Source organism: Salvia splendens, chromosome 1, assembly GCF_004379255.2.
Source record: "Salvia splendens isolate huo1 chromosome 1, SspV2, whole genome shotgun sequence".
In the NCBI taxonomy this organism is placed as follows: domain Eukaryota; kingdom Viridiplantae; phylum Streptophyta; class Magnoliopsida; order Lamiales; family Lamiaceae; genus Salvia; species Salvia splendens.
This window is the reverse complement of record NC_056032.1, coordinates 547337-568739: the sequence shown is the minus strand read 5'-3', so window position 1 is coordinate 568739 and position 21403 is coordinate 547337. Positions and strand designations below refer to the sequence as shown.

The window sequence follows — 21403 nt, the reverse complement described above, 5'->3', positions numbered from 1 at the left end:
AAACACATACAATGTCTTCAAATTCAAACTTTCAGAAGCTGGAAAACTTACTCTCCATCCAACCTTTGCCAATCTTCCTACAAATACACTAACATAGTTAAAACTCGAGTCGAGTTAAAGTGGAAATTGCCAAACTCATCCTAAAATTAACTGCTCCTAGCTATGTTTCTGTAGGCCCAAAAGAATAATATATCTGGACTAAATCAGTGAGCCTTCTACATTAAAATTTCTGAACATGAATTTAAGTATTCGGCCCACTTAGTCTAGTCTTTGTAGAAGCCTTGTTTGTTCATACATTCCCTTTCAAATGGACCCAACTTTATGTTGAAATCTTTCTTTATAAGCTGTCAATAATCAATCACATGAATGGTCTATATGAATCATGTGAATATATACTAGAGTAAAGGCCAAAATTGGTCCTGAACATATGGTCATTTTATGTTTTTGGTCCTAAACATTATCTTTTGGATTTTTTGGTCCTGAACATATGAAAATTTGATCATTTTGGTCCTGGACTAACTATTACGTTAAAAAATCCATACATTACTTCACTCCACATTCAAAATACATACCTTATTACCAAGAAATTCAAACATTACTAAATCTATTGATGTCAAATAAAGCTTTTACGTCATGATTCCACTCCACATTCATGCCAAAATACATACATTACTTCAACTAATCAGTTAGGATATAAGAGTAAAGGCCAAAATTGGTTTTGAACATATGGTCATTTTACGTTGACCGTTAGTTTTTAACGGAACAGTTGGTCCAGGACCAAAATGATCAAATTTTCATATGTTCAGGACCAAAAAATCCAAAAGATAATGTTTAGGACAAAAAACGTAAAATGACCATATGTTCAGGACCAATTTTGGCCATTACTCTATATACTATCCCACTTATTATTTTTGTAAGGAGAAGAACAAAAATATGGTTACAAAGTACTAGTAGTACATAAGAGTTTAAGTTCATTCGAACCATATGCAAAATTTTCTAATTTAGAATATATATATATATATATATATATATATATATATATATATATATATATATAGAGTAGTGATCAAGATATAACTAATCTTAAGTGTATAACTAGAGAACAAATCTCAGCCACATCTTAATGGAACAAATATTATTTATTTTAATAATACAAAATAGGCTAAGGGTATTTTTGGAAATAACAATATGAAAATATAAAATAGGATCATGAACATATCATCCACCTCCAGCTACGTCACCACTGGCGCCTTCTCCAGATCCGCCGTCAACCACAACGCAGGCTGCACCGCCCTCTCCAACGTCGTTATGGCCGTGACGGTGATGGTCACGCTCCTCTTCCTCATGCCGCTCTTCCACTACACCCCTAACCTCGTGCTCGGGGCCATCATCATCACCGCCGTCATCGGCCTCATCGATCTCCCCGCCGCCGCTCACATCTGGAAGCTCGACAAGTTCGACTTCCTCGTCATGCTCTGCGCCTTCTTCAGCGCAGAGGCAGATAAATGAGCATGAACAAGCCAATGCCCTACGCGAGTATTAGCAGCAGCTAGTAGAGAAGCCACCTCGCCGTCTGGTATTTCATGAAATTCTCTTCGGCTTCGGAAAACGACGCTATGTAGAGGGGCGGCAGCTCTTCGTCATCGTCGTTGTTGAACTGACCGAAATCCGGGGCGCGGTCCAGTAGCAGGCCCCTTTCGAGTCAGTCTGTTTCAACTAACCTGTCCTTGTCTTCTTCCATTGAATCCTTTTGAAACCTATCATTAGCTAAGCAATTCCTTGAGAATAATTTACAAAGTACAGTACCAACTTTCGTTTATATGTTTGGGTAAAGATCATGCTTCTGTGAAAAATCATGACGTAAAACTGTCTAACAGATCAATTCTGGAATGAAGAATAGAGATTAATACAACAAATGTAAACAGGAAAATCAATTATGATGAACAATAAATAGGAGCGAGCGATTATGGGTCCGGAGGAGAAAATGAAGAATGGGTGGTGGATAGGGGAGTGTGTAAAACAGTGTGATTGTTTCGGATTGCTTCTTCACTTCATCTCTCACCGCTTCCGAGCATAATCCGCACAACCACTTCCCCTCGAATTTGGCCTTCACCTTGTTGATGTACTCTTCTGTGCACTCTTCTTTCAGCCCGCAACACTCGCACTTCACCACTTCTATCTCCATTCTTTTTCACCTCACTTACAATTCAACACAAAAGTGCTCATAGCTTTTTTGGTTTCTTTTTTAGTTGGGAGAAAGATAGGGAAGGGTAGGGAAGAAAAACGCTTATTACTTCACTCTTGTGTACAAAACACATCACTCTTATTATGATTTTACTTCACTGTTGTTTACAAAACACATCACTCTTAGCATGATTTTACTTCACTCTTGTTAACAAAACACATCACTCTTATTCTGATTTTACTTCACTGTTGTTTACAAAACACATCACTCTTATTATGATTTTACTTCACTCTTGTTTACAAAATACACCACTCTTATTCTGATTTTATTTCACTCTTGATTACAAAACACATCACTCTTATTCTGATTTTACGTCACTCTTGTTTACAAAACACATCACTCTTATTCTGATTTTACTTCACTCTTGTTTACAAAACACATCACTCTTTTACTTCACTCTTGTTTACAAAACACATCACTCTTATTCTGATTTTACTTCACTCTTGTTTACAAAACACATCACTCTTATTCTGATTTTACTTCACTCTTGTTTACAAAACACATCACTCTTATTCTGATATTATTTCATTCTTGTTTACAAAACACATCACTCTTATTCTGATTTTACTTCACTCTTGTTTACAAAACACATCACTCTTAGCATGATTTTACTTCACTCTTGTTTACAAAACACATCACTCTTAGCATGATTTTACTTCACTCTTGTTTACAAAACACATCACTTTTAGCATGATTTTACTTCACTCGTTTAGAAAACATATCACTCTTAGCATGATTTTACTTTACTGTTGTTAACAAAACATGCTTTTTTAATCATCATCATCAGCTGATACTGCATGAACATTGAAAAACGATATACAATATACTATTTCTGTTGGATTTAAGGTAACAACAAAATGGTTGAAAAGAATGAAGAAATATACACTAGTGGTATAATCATAATACATGTTTTACAATAATAAAAATCATCCATCCTCTCCAGTAGCCTACTAAGAAAAGGTTCAAAATATATTAACAAAGATAGAGATAGAGATAGAGATACAGATAGCTCTGCCTCTGCACAATAAATTGTTGTCAGTTCAACTCGTTCATCATTCTCTCGAAATCCCTAAACGACATTCCACGAGTCAAAACTGGCGCCGAATTGTACGAAACCGAAACTCCGCCTGCTGGCGGAGCGGAGGCGGAGGCGGCTAGGCGGCGGGGGGATAGTAGAATCCTTTCCCGTGAGGCTCTGAACGACGGATTTGAAGCTTCCTGAACAGAGAAGAGGAGAAGAGGAGAAGAATGATCGCGGTTCTTTTCAAATGAATTCAATTTGCCGACGTAACCTAATTTTGGCTATGCAATGACCATTATACCCCTGCCTTGTTATTGTGGAGTAAATTTGTGATTGGGGGAACTAATTCCTCTTTAAATTAGAAAATTACATGTATTAATACTAGCCCTTGATTTTCTTGATCTTGTGGTTGTGATTTGTTCTCTAGTTATTTGGTTAATACGCTCCCCTATATATATATATATATATATAGATAGTTCATTCAAAATTTTAAGAGATACTATGAGTTTAAATAATATGGTTACAAAGTACTAGGAGTACTATATATTATCTTATATATAGACTGCTAGAATAGTTCATTCAAACCCAAATACAAAGTCTTCTAATTTAGAGTTAAATCGTTGAAACGGAGTATCTTAAAGTAAATATTTTCGCGTTAGGGTAATACTAATTTATAGTAATAATTAATAACTTTCAATTCTATATATTAAATTTATCAACACAAAGATATGATTATATCAATACAATATGTAAATTTAAATATCAACACAAAGACATAAGTTTATCATTACAAGAAGATTGATAAATTTATGTCTTTGTGTTGATATTTTTAACATATAAGATTGAAATTAATTATTAGTTATTACTATAAATTAGTTAATATTTAATCACACGCGAAGAAATATAATTCCATTTAAGTTTCTTTATATTGGAATTTGGATCATTGAGTGAGCCTACTGATCTTTTTGTCGCAAGTTTATGATTTTATGTATTGAATTTCAAGCTGGCAAAATCTTAGTAGTAATATACAATGTTGTACTCTCTCCGTCCATGAAATGTTGTTCACATTTGACTTAGCGTGAGCTTTAAGAAATAGTATGAAGAAAAGTGAGTGGAAAAAGTTAGTGAAATATGAATTCCATATTTATATATTAGTTTTATAATAGAATGTGATTTGTAATAATTAGTGGAAGCTCCATTTACCAAAAATAGAAGAAGGACATTGTATCAAGATCTATTAAATTATATGGTTCATGTATCAATTTTGTTTAAAAAGAATTGAAACCCAAACTTATATAGAGATGGAAACCGAAATACTTATAACGTTTTTTTGACAAGTTTATGAGTGTATTTTTGATGCTTTAATTTTGCAATAGTAGTATCTGTTGGGGCATTTTTATTTGAGTAGTCTTAAATTAATAAATCTATGTGACCAAATTTTGTACAACCAAAAACTAGTTTATTTGAAAAAATAGGTTTATTTATGCATTTAATTAAAATATATGAATGCATATATAGTACATGTAAAATGCATAATATTGTGATCATATATTTATGATTTGTGTATAATTTTTTATTTTTTTGGAACCATAAATATCATTAGTGTATATTTAATTCAAATTTTAAAAACCATAGAAAGGAAATTCAAATATAATTAATACATCAGAGTTGTATCTTGTGAGAAGATTTATTATTTTAATATATAATTAATACATCAAAGTTGTATCTGGTGTGAAGATTTATTAAATATGCAAATTATACATTCAATTTTATATTGAATATACAAATTATACATTAACTTTTTATTAATATAATAAAAAATAAATAAATTAGAAACTTCTAATTCATTAAAAAATATTTAAATTTCTAAAATATGTTTTAAACATGTTTTAAAATATTTAAATTTATGTTTTATTTTGCACAAATCGCAAATATTAGTATTTGATCATGTTTGTGTTTGAGTTTAAGTATATATCTCAAATTTATCATAATTAAATATTTTATATTTTATAAATATAACAAATTTTCATCATTATTTATTGGATTGATCGCATGTTAATTTTATCGGTAGCAACCCGATTAACCCGCTGGGCTAGCCCGAAATCCGAGCTTTTAGGGTTAGGGTTGAACTTTTATAACCCGAAAATTCACAACCCGGTTAGCCCGCACTCGATTGACCCGCAACCCGGTGGGCCGGCCCGATTGACATCTCTATATGAGAGTATTAGCTAACAAATTTTAAAATTAATGGTAGATTTTAAAAATCATTTTCACATTGATACTATAATAGCATTCACAAGAAAATAATTTTACCAATATGAGAATGATTCTTAAATCTACCTATTACCATTGCGTTATTATGCATCAATTCTTATCTTGCCAATATTGGAGTATTCTGCGCTACAACTTTGAATATTGCACGTGAAAGATTTTCAGAATCATTTTCAAATTGATATGAAGGCTTTCTTATGTACTGTATATATTATTACCAATATAGGAATATTATATTTTCACAAATTTGAATACTCCTACATTAGCAAAAAAATTTACTTAATTTAAATTTTAAGAATTTTTGTAGGAATTCATCATAGGAGAAGTGGTCATATGAAACCTTTCATAGCATATGCCAAATTAGAAGTAAAATATAATGATAGTACTATTTGATAGTATAAACTATGTATCTTTACTGCTCTATTTTATATTTTTTCTAAAAATAATTTTTTTTGAGAGGACATAAATTTTAATATAGATAGACAAATGACGAGATAAAAGAATTAATTGTATCTATATGAGTAATAATATGTAATAGTAGTAAATAAATTTATACAGGATATAGTCTTATACAACAGTGCAATTGATAGTACTAGTATTATAAAAAAGTAATTAATACCCTCACAAATGTAAGCAAAGTTAAAGATGGCATTTCCGTAGTTAATAATTTCATTAGAGGGCGATCCTACAAGTCTCCCTGGCCTGCCCCCTTTCAAATCGACAATTACGAAATTTGAGTAGGCCCCGTTTGAAGCTCAACTTATTTATCCTGATTTCCTTCAAGATCCGTCCATGTTAAATTTGATACATATCTGCCCAATTCAAACAGTTAACAGTATTTTATCTATTAACGGCGACGCCACCTTAAATTCCCATTTGCTTCCCACCATATTATACCTTTCCTCTTATTAATAAAATAGTCAATTATTATTTGTATTTATTCCAATATAGGAGGAGTACTACTCAACAATTCAATCTAAAATTCAATGTTACTCCATATTTAAGCAAGTATTATTGACGAGAAAGATCCATGCATATAATAGGTTACTACCTATAAAATCATAAAGTTGGCCATATTTAAGTATGCTGTCTTTCATATATTTACTGTCAATTAGTAGTAATTTTAAAAATAATTTGTAAGTTTGAAAGTGTATACAGTATAATTGTAATGGCTGCTAGTGTAATGTGTTGAAAAGACAAACATTAAACCGAGCAGCAATCATTGTCCTTCACTTCAACTCGTACACAGCTAGCTCAGCTCTCTCTAAACATCTCATACCCCACAAACAACTCTAACTTGGAATCTTTGCCGGAAAATCCATCGGAAAATCCACGAGCTCACCTTTTCGATTTGGATGAATTGAAGCAGGTACCAATATAAATATACATATCAATTCTATATATGTATCTCGTTTTGCAAAACCTTTTTTTAGCTCATCCATCTTCCATCTTCGAAATCTATCTCGTCTTTCCAAATACTCCTATCTTTTAATTATCAATGTTGCTGCCAAATTTGATGAAGATTTAATTTTACATGCAGATTCAGTAATCTACCTGTTTTTGTTTCTCTTGTTTTTTTAAGCAAGTAAACCAGATTGTCTCCATGATTTTTCATTAATCTGGGGTTGGGGTTTAGTACATAGTCCACTGCCACAGCTGTTTACATCTTTTATTGAGAAAACAGTCTGAAAATTCAAATCTTCAAATCTAGGGTTTGGTGGTTTTACGTTTAGCCCTTTTTTTAGTAGTAGTAATACAGTAGTATTTAATAGTAATAATCCATTGATTTGGACCTCATCTTTCAATTCATTGCTGTTTTGGTCGGCTGAATTTGGCTGGTTTTTCTGTCTTAACTTCAAGTTTGAGCCACATGATTCAACAGTGATTTCCAAGTCTATTTACTGTATTAGATCAGATTTCTCTCAGTTTTCTTTTGTCCACATTTCATTTGTCTTAGATTACTTTTCCTCTCTCTCTCTAAACACTAAACTTCTTCTTCTTCTTCTTCTTTTTCATGATTCATCCGCAGCAATGAAATAATTTTATTCCGAAGAATCGTTGGTGGATATGAACAGCTACAGCCCTGAACTCCACATCGCACACCAAAGCCGCCGAGACAAGCTCAGAATTCACCAAGATTTTTATGTCGACAATTTCCAATCAAACTCCCGAAACGGGAGCATTTGCTACGATCCTTCCGAGCTCTCCTCCGATCAGATGATCAACTTCTGCGCCATGGAACCCGAGAAGCGGCCCTTCCCGGCTTCGTTCACCCCTTCTTCCGATGCCGGTGATGCGCATTACTTCGCCTCAATTTACAATTCAAACCCTATTTCAGCATTGGATGGCGGCGCTTCCTCGCTTTACCAGAATGCGCTGCAAGGCCTCGAATTCGCCTCGAGCGAGCTTCCACTTCTCCCCGAACAAATGCGGATGAAGAATCAATCCGGCTCGATGAGCGACGGCTGCGGTCAATGGAGCGGCGAGGTCAATTTGAGAGAGCACTCAATCACTCAAGCGCTCTCGTTGTCGCTCTCCTCCGTTTCGCCACTCAAAGTTCGTGATATTCGGAATAATGTTCAGGATTCGAGAAATTGGAGGCCGGAGTTGGTATCTCCGAGTCAAAATTTGTGGACCGGTAGTAGAGTTTTGGGGACTCATCGGAACTCCGGTCCGTTGGGGCCATTCACGGGATACGCAACAATTCTCCGAAACTCGAGGTTCCTAAGACCGGCTCAGCAGATGTTGGAGGAGTTCTGCTGCATTTCCGGGCCTAAAGACGTCGAAAATTTTGATGTTTCCGATGACATTTTTGACGAGGCTAGGGTTTCGGGTGAAGGTGCTACTAATAATGATTCTCGTGAGGCCAAGGGAACGAGCAGCTCGTCGGAGTCTCATCGGCCGGAGAATCTTCAGAGGAAGGCGAAGCTCTTGATTATGCAGGATGAGGTTGGTATCCATAGCACATACTATTAATTTTTCATTTTAATTTGGTTGTTACTTGTTAGGTGGATAGTTTTGTTACTATTACAATTGCTTGTGCTTGTGATCACTTAAGAATTTTGATTGCCAATAATAATTGTTGATTGTTGTTAGGTATATAATCAAGACTTTAATTACGTCTCAAAGATGCAAGTGATTATGCTTATTGCTAAGAAAATCATCAATCTAGAAAGTGAAAATGACTTATGGTTGGTTAGGACTAAATAAAGAGATAGTAATATGGATGCCTAAAACATAAGTAATTAATAAAAACAAAATCACTAGCTGGCGTCAAGAAAGTGGGAATATTTTCTACAAACTTAGCCTGTTGTGAACCACTTTGCAGAAGTACTAAATTTGAAAATTTTCCAAATTTGTGTTCTTACATGTTTTGCGTCTTATGATGATGTGTCTATGTCACTTTTGGCGTTAGTTCAATTATTTCACTTGTATGATAAGAAAAAGAAATGTTTCACTAATGTCCTTTTACATCCTTTTAGTTTATGTTTTTTAGTTTATTATGTGAGCTCTATTTTCACATCATGACTTACATTGAATCTCCATTTTCTTGCTTCTCTCTAGAGTTAATAAACGCCATTAATTAGACCTTAGTTAGGTAAAAACATGACAACGCACAAGGCAAAAGATATCCCAATATGCATGCAGAAGAATATGTGGGACACAAATTTTATTACTAAGACTGTGACATGCATGTGACTTGTCTATGTTCAAATGTAAGAACCTTTTCATATGATGAGACATTTAGTTGTCTTGTCTTCTCCCCCACCCTCAAATAGTATGTTGATTAATTAGGTCCAATTTTAGGCGATTAATTGCCAGCAGCTGGCAAATGTTAATTGCACATACTTTGGCCTATTGTGCTAGAGGTTGTGTAACAATTTTTGTTAATTGAGGTTGATACACACTTTATTTTTCACCCTTTCCTAATAATTGCAAGTGACAAATAGTTTTCATTCCTTCCATTTGTTACAAGGTTTGCAAAAGGTACAAACAATACCAACAGCAGATTCAGATGGTGGTTTCATCGTTTGAATCCGTAGCCGGCCTCAGTTCCGCAACTCCTTACGCTTCGCTAGCCCTAAAGAAGATCGCCAAGCATTTCCGGTTGTTGAAGAACGCGATAACGGATCAGCTCAATAGCATTAAAAACGCCCTGAGGGATGAATTCTCATCCCCGTCTGCGCCTGCCAATGCTTCGGTCTTGAAGTTTTTCAATGATAGAAAGGGTCTTGAAGGCCAGCATTTCTGGAGGCCTCAGCGAGGCCTCCCGGAACGTGCTGTCTCTGTTTTGCGCGCCTGGTTGTTCGATCATTTTCTTCATCCGTAAGGCCCTATATATATAAATTCATCAAACATATCCGAACTTTTCACTAATTTGAGTGTTTTTTATATGTGAAGTTATCCTACAGACACAGACAAGCATACGCTGGCCATGCAGACCGGCCTAACACGAAACCAGGTCTTGTTTTTTCTTCCTCTTTTGCATCTTTAGTACTCCACCCGTCCTCAAAAATATGTCACCATTTGATTCGGTACGGGTTTTGAGAAAAAGTGAGTTGAATATTTTACTTTTATATACTTCTATTAAGTAGTTTTATAATAAAATGTGAGAAGGAATGAGATAATAGAATGCTGGTCTACTAATAAAAAAATTATAAAAGTGAAATGAGATAAATTTTTAGGACAAGCGAAAATAGAAATATGGGACAATTTTTTAAGGGAGGGAGGGTGTAATAGAATGCTATTTTATAAGTAACATACAATCCTCAATTCAGGTATCGAACTGGTTTATAAATGCGCGTGTTCGTTTATGGAAGCCGATGGTCGAAGAGATACACATGCTCGAAACCAAAGCTTCTGATAATGCTGGGAAAAGTGGTAATGGCAAAACTGTGTTTGAAGGTAGCGATGAAGCCCGGGAAAGTAGCCAATGTTCGAACCAGCTGAGAATGTGTGCCATTCCGGACAAGCAGGTCGAATGCTCGGGGGATAGGTCGAAGGCGAGCATGTGGAGTCAAGAAAAGCGTTCAAGAATAGAGTACCATGTCCCGGTCACCGGTGATGGGTCATTGATGGGGTTCGTGCCGTCCCACCGGAATGGCGTCGGGTCGGTGTCGCTGACTTTGGGTCTCCGGCAAAGCCCCGAGAGGCATTACGGAGGTCAGATTATTGGAGACTTTGTTGGCTGATTATTTTGATGTAGACTTTGGAGAAAATTAAGGTAGAAATAAATTACTATTTCAAACGACAAATTAAGATTGGGAAAGAAGGTTTGGTTTAGGAAAATGGGAAGTTGCAAAAGCAAATACTCCATCTCATAATTCTACAGAAATGTAAGATTAAGTAACATTTCAATACGTTGTGAGATTTGTGATATCTATTTTTGTATTACCATCGTTTTCTATTTTACGAAAATTGTTTTTTGTCGTTTCCGTAATCTTTTTTTATACTACTATTTGAGATTGAACGGTGAATTTATAGTAGTATGTCGTTAAACATACCGCAAATTAATATTGTACTAATGTCGAGATTGCCAATAGTGTAAATTCATTAATTATAATATTTGTATTAAAATCGTTGTGCGTGATTATCTCTTGTGGGGTACTTCTGGGCAATTGGGCAAAATATATGAAATTTGGTCAAATTTTAATTTATCCCGCCACTTTAGAAAATGATTATGATATACTAAAATTTTACTAAATTTCATATTTTTTTGACCATTTAAAATTGAAACTATTTTCGAAAAATAATAGTACTAGTAATACATCAGCTTGATCTATAGATATTTTTGGAACATGCTGCTTTGCTTGTACAAAATAAACTTAGTTGGGCCAGGCCTTATTTTATGGGGCCATGGATCATATATCAGTGTATTTTGCTTTGAAGATTTTACTTATGTATTTGGGCTTTAATATACATCGTAATTCAAATGAACATGCAGACAAAAACAGCAAATCAATACTAGGAGTACTAATTTGAAGGATTGTAATGACGAATTTGCAAAACCCACCAATATTATATTTCATATATCATTAAAATTCTTGTTTTCCCCATTTTGTCCTTTATTTTACAATGATTCAAATTCTTAACTACCTATTAGTCTATCACATATATATATATATATATATAGGGAGATGATCAAAATAAGTATGTGTTTAAATCCAGAAATGCAGACCAAATCTCAGCCCTAGGATTAGATGATCTAATGGTCAATAATTAACCAAAAACACGGAAGGTCATAATTAAGCAATTTTAGGTCATATTATAATATTTGGATTTAATGTCATACTAAGATCGTTTTAGGTCATGCTCTGTTAGCATGACCTACAAATTACCTAATTATGACCTAAAAGTGCCCTAATTATGATATTGTTCTGCGTTTCTGTATTTAAATCCAGTTTTGCATAGATCAAAACCCTATATATATATATATATATATATATATATATATATATATATATATATATATATGGTTCCTCATCACACCAAACCTTCGTTACATTTTATACAACAGATGGATGGATCTCTTGAGCACCTTATTGCCACACAAACACACACACACAGACACATTTATATATGTATATATATATGAGAGAGAAAGAGCAATATTATATATAAGTGATCAGTATTTGGTGGGAGCTCTTCCTCCTTGCCGGTTGAAGTCTGGTATGGAGTAAGCATGATGGTTATCCTGCAAACCACTATCCATTCCTTCATCCTCCGCCGCCGCCAGCTTCCGCTGCTCCGCCACCGCCACCCTGCCACCTTCCACCTTGTGGCAGCCACTCATCATCGCCACCAACACAATTACCAATAAAATCATCCTCATCATCTTACCCATCTACAACAATGCAAAGTTTCACTAACAATTATTATTTAAATTTCTTGTCACAACAATATCTAGGCAATATATTTGGACTTACCTGAGCAATGCAAGTTGATTTGATATATGAGCCTAGTTTGTTGAAAATGGATGTTGGTGATTATGCATGGATAGAAATATGTGTGTTTGTGACATGTATATATAGTTGGGAAAGGAAATATTGTGACCATATTTGTTCATGGGGTCTCCACCAAATGAGGCAACATCTAGTGGGCTGCCCATAGATTTTCATCACAACATTGATAATATCTCAATATACATCAATTTACACTTATACCCATTACTCAAAATGGAACTAAGGCAAATTGTCGGAAAAATCATGAAATTTGGTAAAATTCTGGTATGTTCGGCAACTTTGGAACCCAGGCACAAAAACCAATAAGTTTGTATTCGTTGTCAGTTATTCCATACTGAATTTCTTTTGTGAAATTTCATATGATATGATAGCCGAAAAATTATATGTTGACGTCATTATTGATGAATTAAATAATGTTGTTTATCTATAAAGAAAATGGCACTGTTTAGTTGAAAATTATGCACAACAATAATTAAACGTACACGATCATAATTTTTCACCATTGGATAATTGATTACAAATCCAAATTTTATGATTTTTGGCTGATTTTTAACGTTGTGAGACGTATCAGAATTTGACAAAAGTTCATAGTAATATTTCTTTTTCAATGTGACAAGTTGCTCTTTTGCCTTCGAGAATAACAATGATTAATTTTGGGGGCATTACTGACAGTAAAATCCCTAGCGGGAAATAAAGTTCTCCACAAATGTCAATCGATATACCATTTCAATTATTTAATTTATTCCAACTTGCTAATTTACCATAATTGCTCTATGCGTTATGATAAAATTGGCATTATTAATTAATTTATTGTGCACCAATCAATCTTTTCCACCCACTACTTAATTACATGACCTGGCCCTTAATATGATATGAATTTTATTAAATTAATACTGTATTAATTAGTTAAAAATACAATATCCGGTCGTGTACGTAGCATATTAAAGTATATGTAATTAATTAATTACGCATGCACACTGACAATATACGTAAAAAAAACATTTATTAAAAAAAAGTTCGATTATGTACATACAATTTTATACATTTATCACTATCCTTATCTTATCGATATAGTGAGCTTTGGAGTTTAATTAGTGTATCAATAATAAATTAATGAAATACTACGACATATTTAGTACTTCCTCCGTCTCAATAAATATGAAACGTTTGTTTTTCTGCACGAGATATTATGTAGCATTGTTTTGTGAGTTAAAAAAGAGAGAGTAAACTAAGAGAGAAGGGAAAGTAGAGAATGTTATTTCTATTTTAAGAAACGTTTCATTTATAATGGGATAAATCCAAAAAGAAAAACGTTTTATTTTTTAATAGTATAAAGGAAGTACACAGATAAACCATATACTTAATTATGGTAAATCGTCGTCGCATGCATAATTTTCACAGCACTTTTGACAGTGGAACCAATAAGAACAGAAGAGATTATTTGTGTCGTTTATTGCAACTTGTTGCTTACTAATTGCTCTCTAATATTTATTGCGGTAAGCCTGTTTAGTAAGCATCAAATATCAATCAGTTTAATTTTTTAGATTGGTAAATCCGTTAATACTATCATGCATTCATGCTCGTATATGCTAATTTTATTAGGATAATATTCGTGCAAGTGAAGTTGATTATCGATCCAACACAAAGCTAAACGTTGGCCCATTTTATTCGATGATTTTGTTTATGGGTTTAGTAGAAATGAATGGTGTTGGAATGCGAAATATTTGGGTTTTACTTTCCTCACTTTATTTGTTTTCCAAGTTATTACTATTTCTTTTAACTTTTAATGTTGGAATATTTTTAGGATGTACTACGCATTTTCAAGTTATAATTTGTTATGGTCATATAAGTTACAACTATTATAATAACATATATTGAAATAGCGAATATCACTTTCATCCCCCAAAAACTAGTTATCGTTTTAATATGTCATCCAATTAACGTAGAGTACTGTTTTTAGAAACATTTTTACCATATATACTTATTATATTACTATGGATCTCATTATGTACTAATACTATTTCAAAAAAAAATTTCATTTATACTGTACGCATATAAGCTTGTGTTGTTATCAAAATTTTTTACTTTATGGAACAGATGGGGAGTAATATTTTCTAAAACAAAAAGCAGAAAGATAATCATAGTGGACTTATACTCCCTCCATCATAAGGAAGATGACCCCTTCTTGGGACAACACGGGATTTTATGCGTGCCAATTTAAAGTGTTTAAAAAGGGAGAGAAAAGTTGTTGGGTGTTTAAAAGTATGAGAGATGTAAAAAGTAAAAGAGAGAAAAAATTGTTGGGTGTTTAAAAGTAGGAGAGATGAATAAAGTAAGAAATGAAAAATATAATTGAATATTTTAAATATTTCCTAAATAAGAAAGAGGTCATCTTGGTTGAGTCGGACGAAAAAGGAAAGTGAGTTATCTTCAGTGGGACGGAGAGAGTACCAATTAACGTTATAAGAAGACTATTTTGTATCAACAATACTATATTCGATTTCAGCATAAGTAACATCTATATAATCGATTAAGTCTAAATGTGTTTTCTTGTTCTTAAATCCAAAGGCGGATCGGAATGAATTAACTAAAATATGTTTCCTTTCATCCTAAAATTGTGGTCAACCTTATAATCCAAAGCAGAAAGAATTAATTAAAAGTTGTCTCCATTCTTATCCTTAAATCCAAAGCGGAAAGAATTAATTAATAGTTGTTTACAGTCTTATCCTAAAATTATTGTCAACCTTAATTAACCTTATAAAATTCGATCCATTCTCATCCTTAAATCCAAAGGCGGAAAAAATTAATTAAAATTAATTTCCATTCTCACCCTAAAATTATTGTCAACCTTGTGGAGTAAAATTTGTTTCCACTCTCATCCTAAAATTGTTGTCAACCTTTTACCAATCCTTCTTAGAGAGCAATTAATTATAGTACTCATATATTCTCCTATGTGAGAATACGATGAAATTTGGTCAGACAAAAAGTAGGTTTTACAAGTAAAAAGTGAATGGGTCAATTTTATTCGTAAAGGCAGGATGCAATCTTTGAATTTCAAGATTATTTAAAACTATTTCAATTGACTATAATGTGTCTCCTTTTCAATAGATACTAATACTAATGTCTATTGTTGCCGCCACCTGATGAGCTAATAATTCAAATTGGGTGTCTGTCTGCCTATATATATACACATAAAATGAAAAGAGTTGCAGAATCAAATAAAAAAATGAAAAAGACTGTAATATTTCTCAAAATAGAATCAAATCAAATCAAATCGTTCAAGTGACTTTCTTTCTTTACATAGTATAAAGAAATAAGCATGGCCACGACCGAAAACAAGAAAAGAAGATATCTCAATTCTTGAATTGTATACACCTTAGTTTTATTTCTAGAAACTGTCATGTTTCTGAAATCATCTTATTTAATTTGAAAAATCGCTAATAAAAAAACATGGCTGAGGAGTTGCGTTAATTTGATCACGCGGTAAAAATAGGTTTTTCTTATAAGGCATTTACTATGGTTGAATACAAGCCTAAATTGACAATCCAATCCATAGGAGTATAAAATATCAAAATACAATTTATTTGATAAAAAATTAAAAAATGATTAAATTCATGAATAATTTAAATCACCACTAAAAAAATACCCCCAAAGTTATACTATTAAATAGTGTAAATAAAGTGCAGCAGGTTAAAATCCAAATACAAATCGCATTTTTATCTTTGAATCTCACCAACCTTCAGTCCTTCACCAATTTTTAGAACCGAATATTAATAAAACAAATACTAATATCTTAAATAAAATCGATCCGACTGATATAAAATAATACTCCCAATAAATTTTATTTCTCCCCAAGTTATAAAAAAGAGAGATTAAAAAATTCATAACAATACAACCCTCCCCAAAATGAGTTTAATTTCAACAAATTATTTTATGAATATAAGAATTTCTGCACCTATATTAGTTGGAAGATTATGTGAGGTGGATTTTTCTGTCAACGTCCAAAACAACAATCCAAATTCAGATGTGATATAATGAAGCTTCTTAAATAACAGTCCGATCGAATTCAACAATTCTATGAGGCGTTCACATTCATTAAATAATTTAAAAGTTCATATTTTATTAATATTTGCTCTATATAAACCTGGCTCCCACTCCATTACAACTTATCACAAACACCATTTTTTATTTATCCAACAACTTGTTCCAAGCCCAGATTAATTAACAAAGTAAAAGCAGGCAACATGATTTTTTCAAAAAAGAGAGTTTGTGAATTCTCCTTCATGTTTCTTGTTCTTGCAGCCTCCATTGCAACTTTGGCCAGAGCTCAAGAAGTTGGTAAGTTTAACAATCTTAATATATTAATTTAGCAATAAATCGACGTTAAATATGTGTTCTTATCATATATATTTTACCTTGTCTACGACGCTTGTTAATGTCGTATGTATAAACTAATTTGTTCGGTGATTGATGCAGACGACGAAAGAGAGTTCAGTTACGACGAAAGCAGTGAGGTCGGGCCGTCGCGTTGGGGAGAGATCCATTCCGAATGGAAGGATTGTAATTCCGGGCAAATGCAGTCTCCTATTGATTTGCGGAATAAGAGGGTTAAAATAGTTTCTCATTTGGGTAAATTAAAAAGAAGTTACAAACCTGCTAATGCTACTCTCATCAATAGAGGCCATGATATGATGGTATGTTTATTTCAAACTAATTAAATTCTTTCATCAAATTTATTTTTAGGATGTATTAATTGCAGTTGAGATGGATAAATGATGCTGGGCATATCAAGATAAATGGAACCAAATTTTACCTTAGGCAATGCCATTGGCACTCTCCCTCAGAACACACTCTCGATGGAAGAAAGTAATTCATTTTATTCTCGTTTTTACTTTATTCACGCTCTAATAATGTTTTCAACATAATAATGACTATAGAATAAAATTAAATATAGGTTCGACATGGAAGTTCACTTGGTTCACGAGAGCGACACCGGCCGTATGGCTGTGATCGGAATCATGTACAAAATCGGACGCCGCGACACTTTCATATCAATGGTAAATACATCACACATTCGTTTAATAATAACTACTAATATTCTTACTAATTTTTCCTTTCAAATTTCAGTTGAAACCAAGGTTTCAAGCATTGAGTGAATTAACAGATATCGAAAAAACTATTGGTGTAATAGATCCATACTTGATAAAATTTGGGAGCAGAAAATACTATAGATACATCGGTTCACTTACCATCCCACCTTGCACTCCAAATATCATATGGTCAATTGTAAGAAAGGTATGCTTAGCTTTCAAATTTAATGATTATATATGCCAAATTATTTTGAATTTTTCTAGTCAGTGGCTTATGTTTCATTAATCAATTGATTAGGTGAGGACTGTGACAAAAGAACAAGTTAATTTGATCCGGGAGGCAGTGCACGATGTAAGTTTTCACACAATGTAACAATTTAATTACCACTAGTAGTATTTAGTTTTTCTTTCATTTTGACCAACTTAATTACCCTAACTTTTACAGAATTTGGAAGTTAATGCAAGGCCAATCCAACGTACAAATGGGCGTTCTGTTGAGATCTACAGGCCAAATGATCCTAAGAATTGATTAAATCAAATTTACTTTATTTTCGCAATTAGAATATGGTGTGCCCAGTTATTTACCATGTATTCATTTTTTATTCATGTTCCAATAAACATGATTAATTTTTATTAGCATATGTTTTTCTTAAGTATGTCAATTTAATTTTTTTATGTTTATATGAAACTATAATGAATTTTTTTTTTAATCTCTAGTTAAATTTCACACATAACAAACCAAACACCAAATCACCAAATGCATCACCTCTTATTCACCATTATATTCTCAAACAAACAAAAAAAAATGAAATTCCACAATATATCGACAATATTATGGAATAAATAGCGCCTTAATTCTACACATATTTGCAAGGAAAAAAATAAAAAGCAAAATATGTACGTACAACACAAGACATAGTTATCCTTTCATACAACCAACAAATACTGAAACTCGAATTCATAAGCTATCTTCTCCACAACGGCCGCCGCGGCCCCCTTCCCGCCATGGAAGCTTCTGAAGCAATCGACGATTGATTTCCTCAAAGCTCCCGACGTCGGCAGCTGCTGGCACACCCACTCCATCAACGACTCCTTGTCGGCCGCGAAGTCGCTCATGTTCGTCAGCAGAAGATCGGGAAGAGCGATCTTCTTCGCGCCGCCGCTCACCATTATCGCCGCCTGCAGATATTCCTGTTTCGACCGCTCCAGCTCCGCCGTCACGCCCTCCGCCGTGTATATCTTTACCTGAAAAAAAATACAACGTCGATACAATTATACAAAGATATTGCTTCATATATATAGTCGTTGATGCGACTTCTCAAATCATACTAGTGTTTGGGGATGGTTAGTTACGGCGGGAGAGGAGCGCGTGCCACAGCACAAGGCGAAGATGATGTTGGGATCCGGTGTTTCGAGCCCGTAGAGGTCGCCGACGATCATCTCTTTGCTCTCATTCTCCTTGCCAAGAATCTGTGTTCACACCAAGGTTAGGTTATAGGACTACATATATGTACTTCATATAATAATATGTGTCTAGTCCGTCAAATCTGAAATTGAAATATTAAATCATGAAGTTTCAATTTTTTTCAATTATCTCATGTATACATATAAAAAATGTAATAGAGCATTACCTCTTTGACGAGTGCTTCTTGTGGCTTTCTCAAAATGAAACGTTCGATTGCTGGAGCGTTTATTGTGTTTCCAGCTACGTTGAGAGTCGCCTACACTCATCAACACAAGGAAGACAACTTAGTTAATTTGTTTTGTACGAGGTAGTAAGGTGAATGAGAAAAACGTGCTCATCAAATTAGTTTTACCTTGTTGATCAGGTTTAGCAGGCTGTCATGATTAAGAACAGATGGAACACCATACTGCAGATATCCCTGATTCCAATATATCACTATAAATCAATTCTTCATAATCATATATTTTTAGGCATGAAATACTAATAAATAAATAAATAAATATATATAAAATGTTTACATGCATAATACAAGCATTGTACATGTTGATCCAAAACGCCAGCTTCTGTTGATGACTCATGAACCTCAAATCCACCTTCTGTAGCCCATCCATCATCACTCTAATTTTCACAACAAAACTAGTATAATCAATCGACAAAATTAAACATAATTAAAGAATTTGCAACTCTTACTTCAATTTCTGAAACAAAGGGACTGAGCTTGAATTCTGGATGCATTTTAAGTCCATGGAGCTGGATGTGAATCTGACCAAGTTCTTGTACGGACCAATATCCCTCGGCACAGACGCCTCCGAATCCAAGATTCCATAAGGATCTTGCTGCCTCGAGTCCTTGTGCAGCGTTAGGCCAGTCTTCGAGTTAGAGTTGGCCTCTGCCCTGAAGCTGAGGGAGAAATTTGTGGAACGGGCAATGGAGCCAGACTTCTCGAGCTCCATCACTCTAGAAGTCCGGAGCAGTCTCATGTAGATGAAGACGAGACACTTCATTATTCTCTCGGATAGCTTGTTAGGCGTCAAGCGATGGATGCTTTCCTCCTCCGTGTGCAACGGAGTTGATGACACTCTGGTTAGATAATCCGGTGGAACATCATAAACGCGATCTCTCTGCAGGTAAAAATCAATGGTAAGGCTTTATATTTTGTCTGGTTTCGCTATAATGAAACAAAATATATTACCCTTGGAGTAGGATTCCGTGGCTCCCTGAGGGGAGAAGGGTGCTTAAGCAGAGCGGCTCTCCTGGGATTCGGTGGTGCCTTGGAGTTGTGGAAGTCTCCGTTGATGGCCTTGTTGATGAAATGGAGCGCCTTCGTGTCAAAGGCGGGCTTGTGGTCGTTAGTCCGTTTGTTTGGATGGTCGTGGAGGGGCTTAGGGGGCCCTGCGCGGCCCCATTCCTTGTACTTTTTATCGATGTTGTCTTCCTTCTCCCGTTTCACTAGATGCTGGAGGTGCTTGATCTGGCTCTCGAGACGGGTGATCTCGTTCTCCACCATTGCTAGCTCAGCCAGTGTCTCCTTCGTCTAGTTTTTGAAGGAATGATATAGTTTAATTAATTAGTACTCCATGATATTAGTTGATATGGGATGGTTAGAGACACCTACTTTTGGCGGGAGGAAATTGGGAATGGTGAGAGCGGATCCGTCCTTGCGATCATGGATTCGTTCCAGATACTCGTGCACTTTCTGCTCGTGTGCCAGCATTTTGTTGAGTACGGACACCTCTCTTTCGAGCTCGTCTCTTTTTTGTGTAGGCAGAGCGGCGTTGGTGATGTACTTGTTCTTTTTCTAACACAAAACTCAATGATGTCATAACGAGAAAAATAGATAAGTCACGCGTGGAGGGAATGGGAAAGAGGGCTTACAGATTCGAGAAGCGAGGAAGAGTCCATGAGAGGAAGAGACGCGATGCAGAGGCTCTTGAAACGCTCCCATGTGCTGGAGGAAGAAGAAGAAGAAGTTTTAGGCTTGTGTTTGAAGAAGCGGGTGTTGTTGGTGTAAGTTGAAGCAGTTGGTGGTGAAGTGTGAGGATGTAAGAGGCAAACAGAGGAATGAGATGAAAAGGAGCTTTCAAATTCCATCTCTGCCTCAACTAATTTCTTCTCTTTCACTTGCTCGTGGGCCTTTTTGCCGTAGCTTGCACTTGTTCTACTCATTTTCCTTTTTTAAACAAAATCTTTTTGGGAATTCTGTGATACTGTTTGTGTGTATATGTAATGGTGGATGGAAATTGTGATTTTTCAAGGAAAATAAAATGGTGGGTGATTATAATGAGTATGTTGACATTCATGCATAGAATTTAATGGGTTTGGATTTCGATTATTGAAAAAAGAAATTTG

The 21403-nt window shown here is 34.4% G+C and overlaps 3 protein-coding genes and 1 long non-coding RNA gene across 8 annotated transcripts; 2 read left to right on the top strand and 2 right to left on the bottom strand.

The window, feature by feature from the left end:
• Window positions 1-6750: 6750 nt before the first annotated feature.
• On the top strand, window positions 6751-10955 carry LOC121806203 (BEL1-like homeodomain protein 8). 4 transcript variants are annotated; one of them, XM_042206165.1, is made up of 5 exons: window positions 6751-6906; window positions 7567-8486; window positions 9514-9863; window positions 9939-9999; window positions 10316-10955. In XM_042206165.1, the coding sequence occupies exons 2-5, from the start codon at window positions 7605-7607 to the stop codon at window positions 10727-10729; spliced, it is 1707 nt and encodes a 568-aa protein (XP_042062099.1). In that variant the 5' UTR covers window positions 6751-6906; window positions 7567-7604; the 3' UTR covers window positions 10730-10955. The 4 variants fall into 4 exon arrangements, with proteins under 4 accessions (XP_042062099.1, XP_042062122.1, XP_042062114.1 ...); XM_042206188.1 differs by lacking the exon at window positions 6751-6906 and adding an exon at window positions 7064-7082; XM_042206180.1 differs by lacking the exon at window positions 6751-6906 and adding an exon at window positions 7193-7440.
• A 1065-nt stretch (window positions 10956-12020) lies between these two features.
• On the bottom strand, window positions 12021-12647 carry LOC121804450. The gene is made up of 2 exons (XR_006051148.1): window positions 12464-12647; window positions 12021-12381 (listed from the first exon to the last, which is right to left on the bottom strand). It is a non-coding gene; the product is annotated as an uncharacterized LOC121804450 (long non-coding RNA).
• A 4040-nt stretch (window positions 12648-16687) lies between these two features.
• LOC121793003 (alpha carbonic anhydrase 7-like) lies at window positions 16688-18228 on the top strand. The gene is made up of 7 exons (XM_042191183.1): window positions 16688-16837; window positions 16976-17193; window positions 17259-17365; window positions 17454-17556; window positions 17627-17794; window positions 17888-17941; window positions 18035-18228. Exons 1-7 carry the CDS (start codon window positions 16744-16746, stop codon window positions 18116-18118), a joined length of 828 nt encoding a protein of 275 aa, XP_042047117.1. The 5' UTR covers window positions 16688-16743; the 3' UTR covers window positions 18119-18228.
• A 111-nt stretch (window positions 18229-18339) lies between these two features.
• On the bottom strand, window positions 18340-21235 carry LOC121792992. Of its 2 annotated transcripts, none has more exons than XM_042191163.1 (9): window positions 20930-21235; window positions 20670-20852; window positions 20247-20588; window positions 19745-20175; window positions 19573-19672; window positions 19407-19472; window positions 19221-19310; window positions 18919-19059; window positions 18340-18834 (listed from the first exon to the last, which is right to left on the bottom strand). In XM_042191163.1, exons 1-9 carry the CDS (start codon window positions 21218-21220, stop codon window positions 18517-18519), a joined length of 1962 nt encoding a protein of 653 aa, XP_042047097.1. In that variant the 5' UTR covers window positions 21221-21235; the 3' UTR covers window positions 18340-18516. The 2 variants fall into 2 exon arrangements, with proteins under 2 accessions (XP_042047097.1, XP_042047105.1); XM_042191171.1 differs by having other exon boundaries at window positions 18943-19059.
• Window positions 21236-21403: the final 168 nt, after the last annotated feature.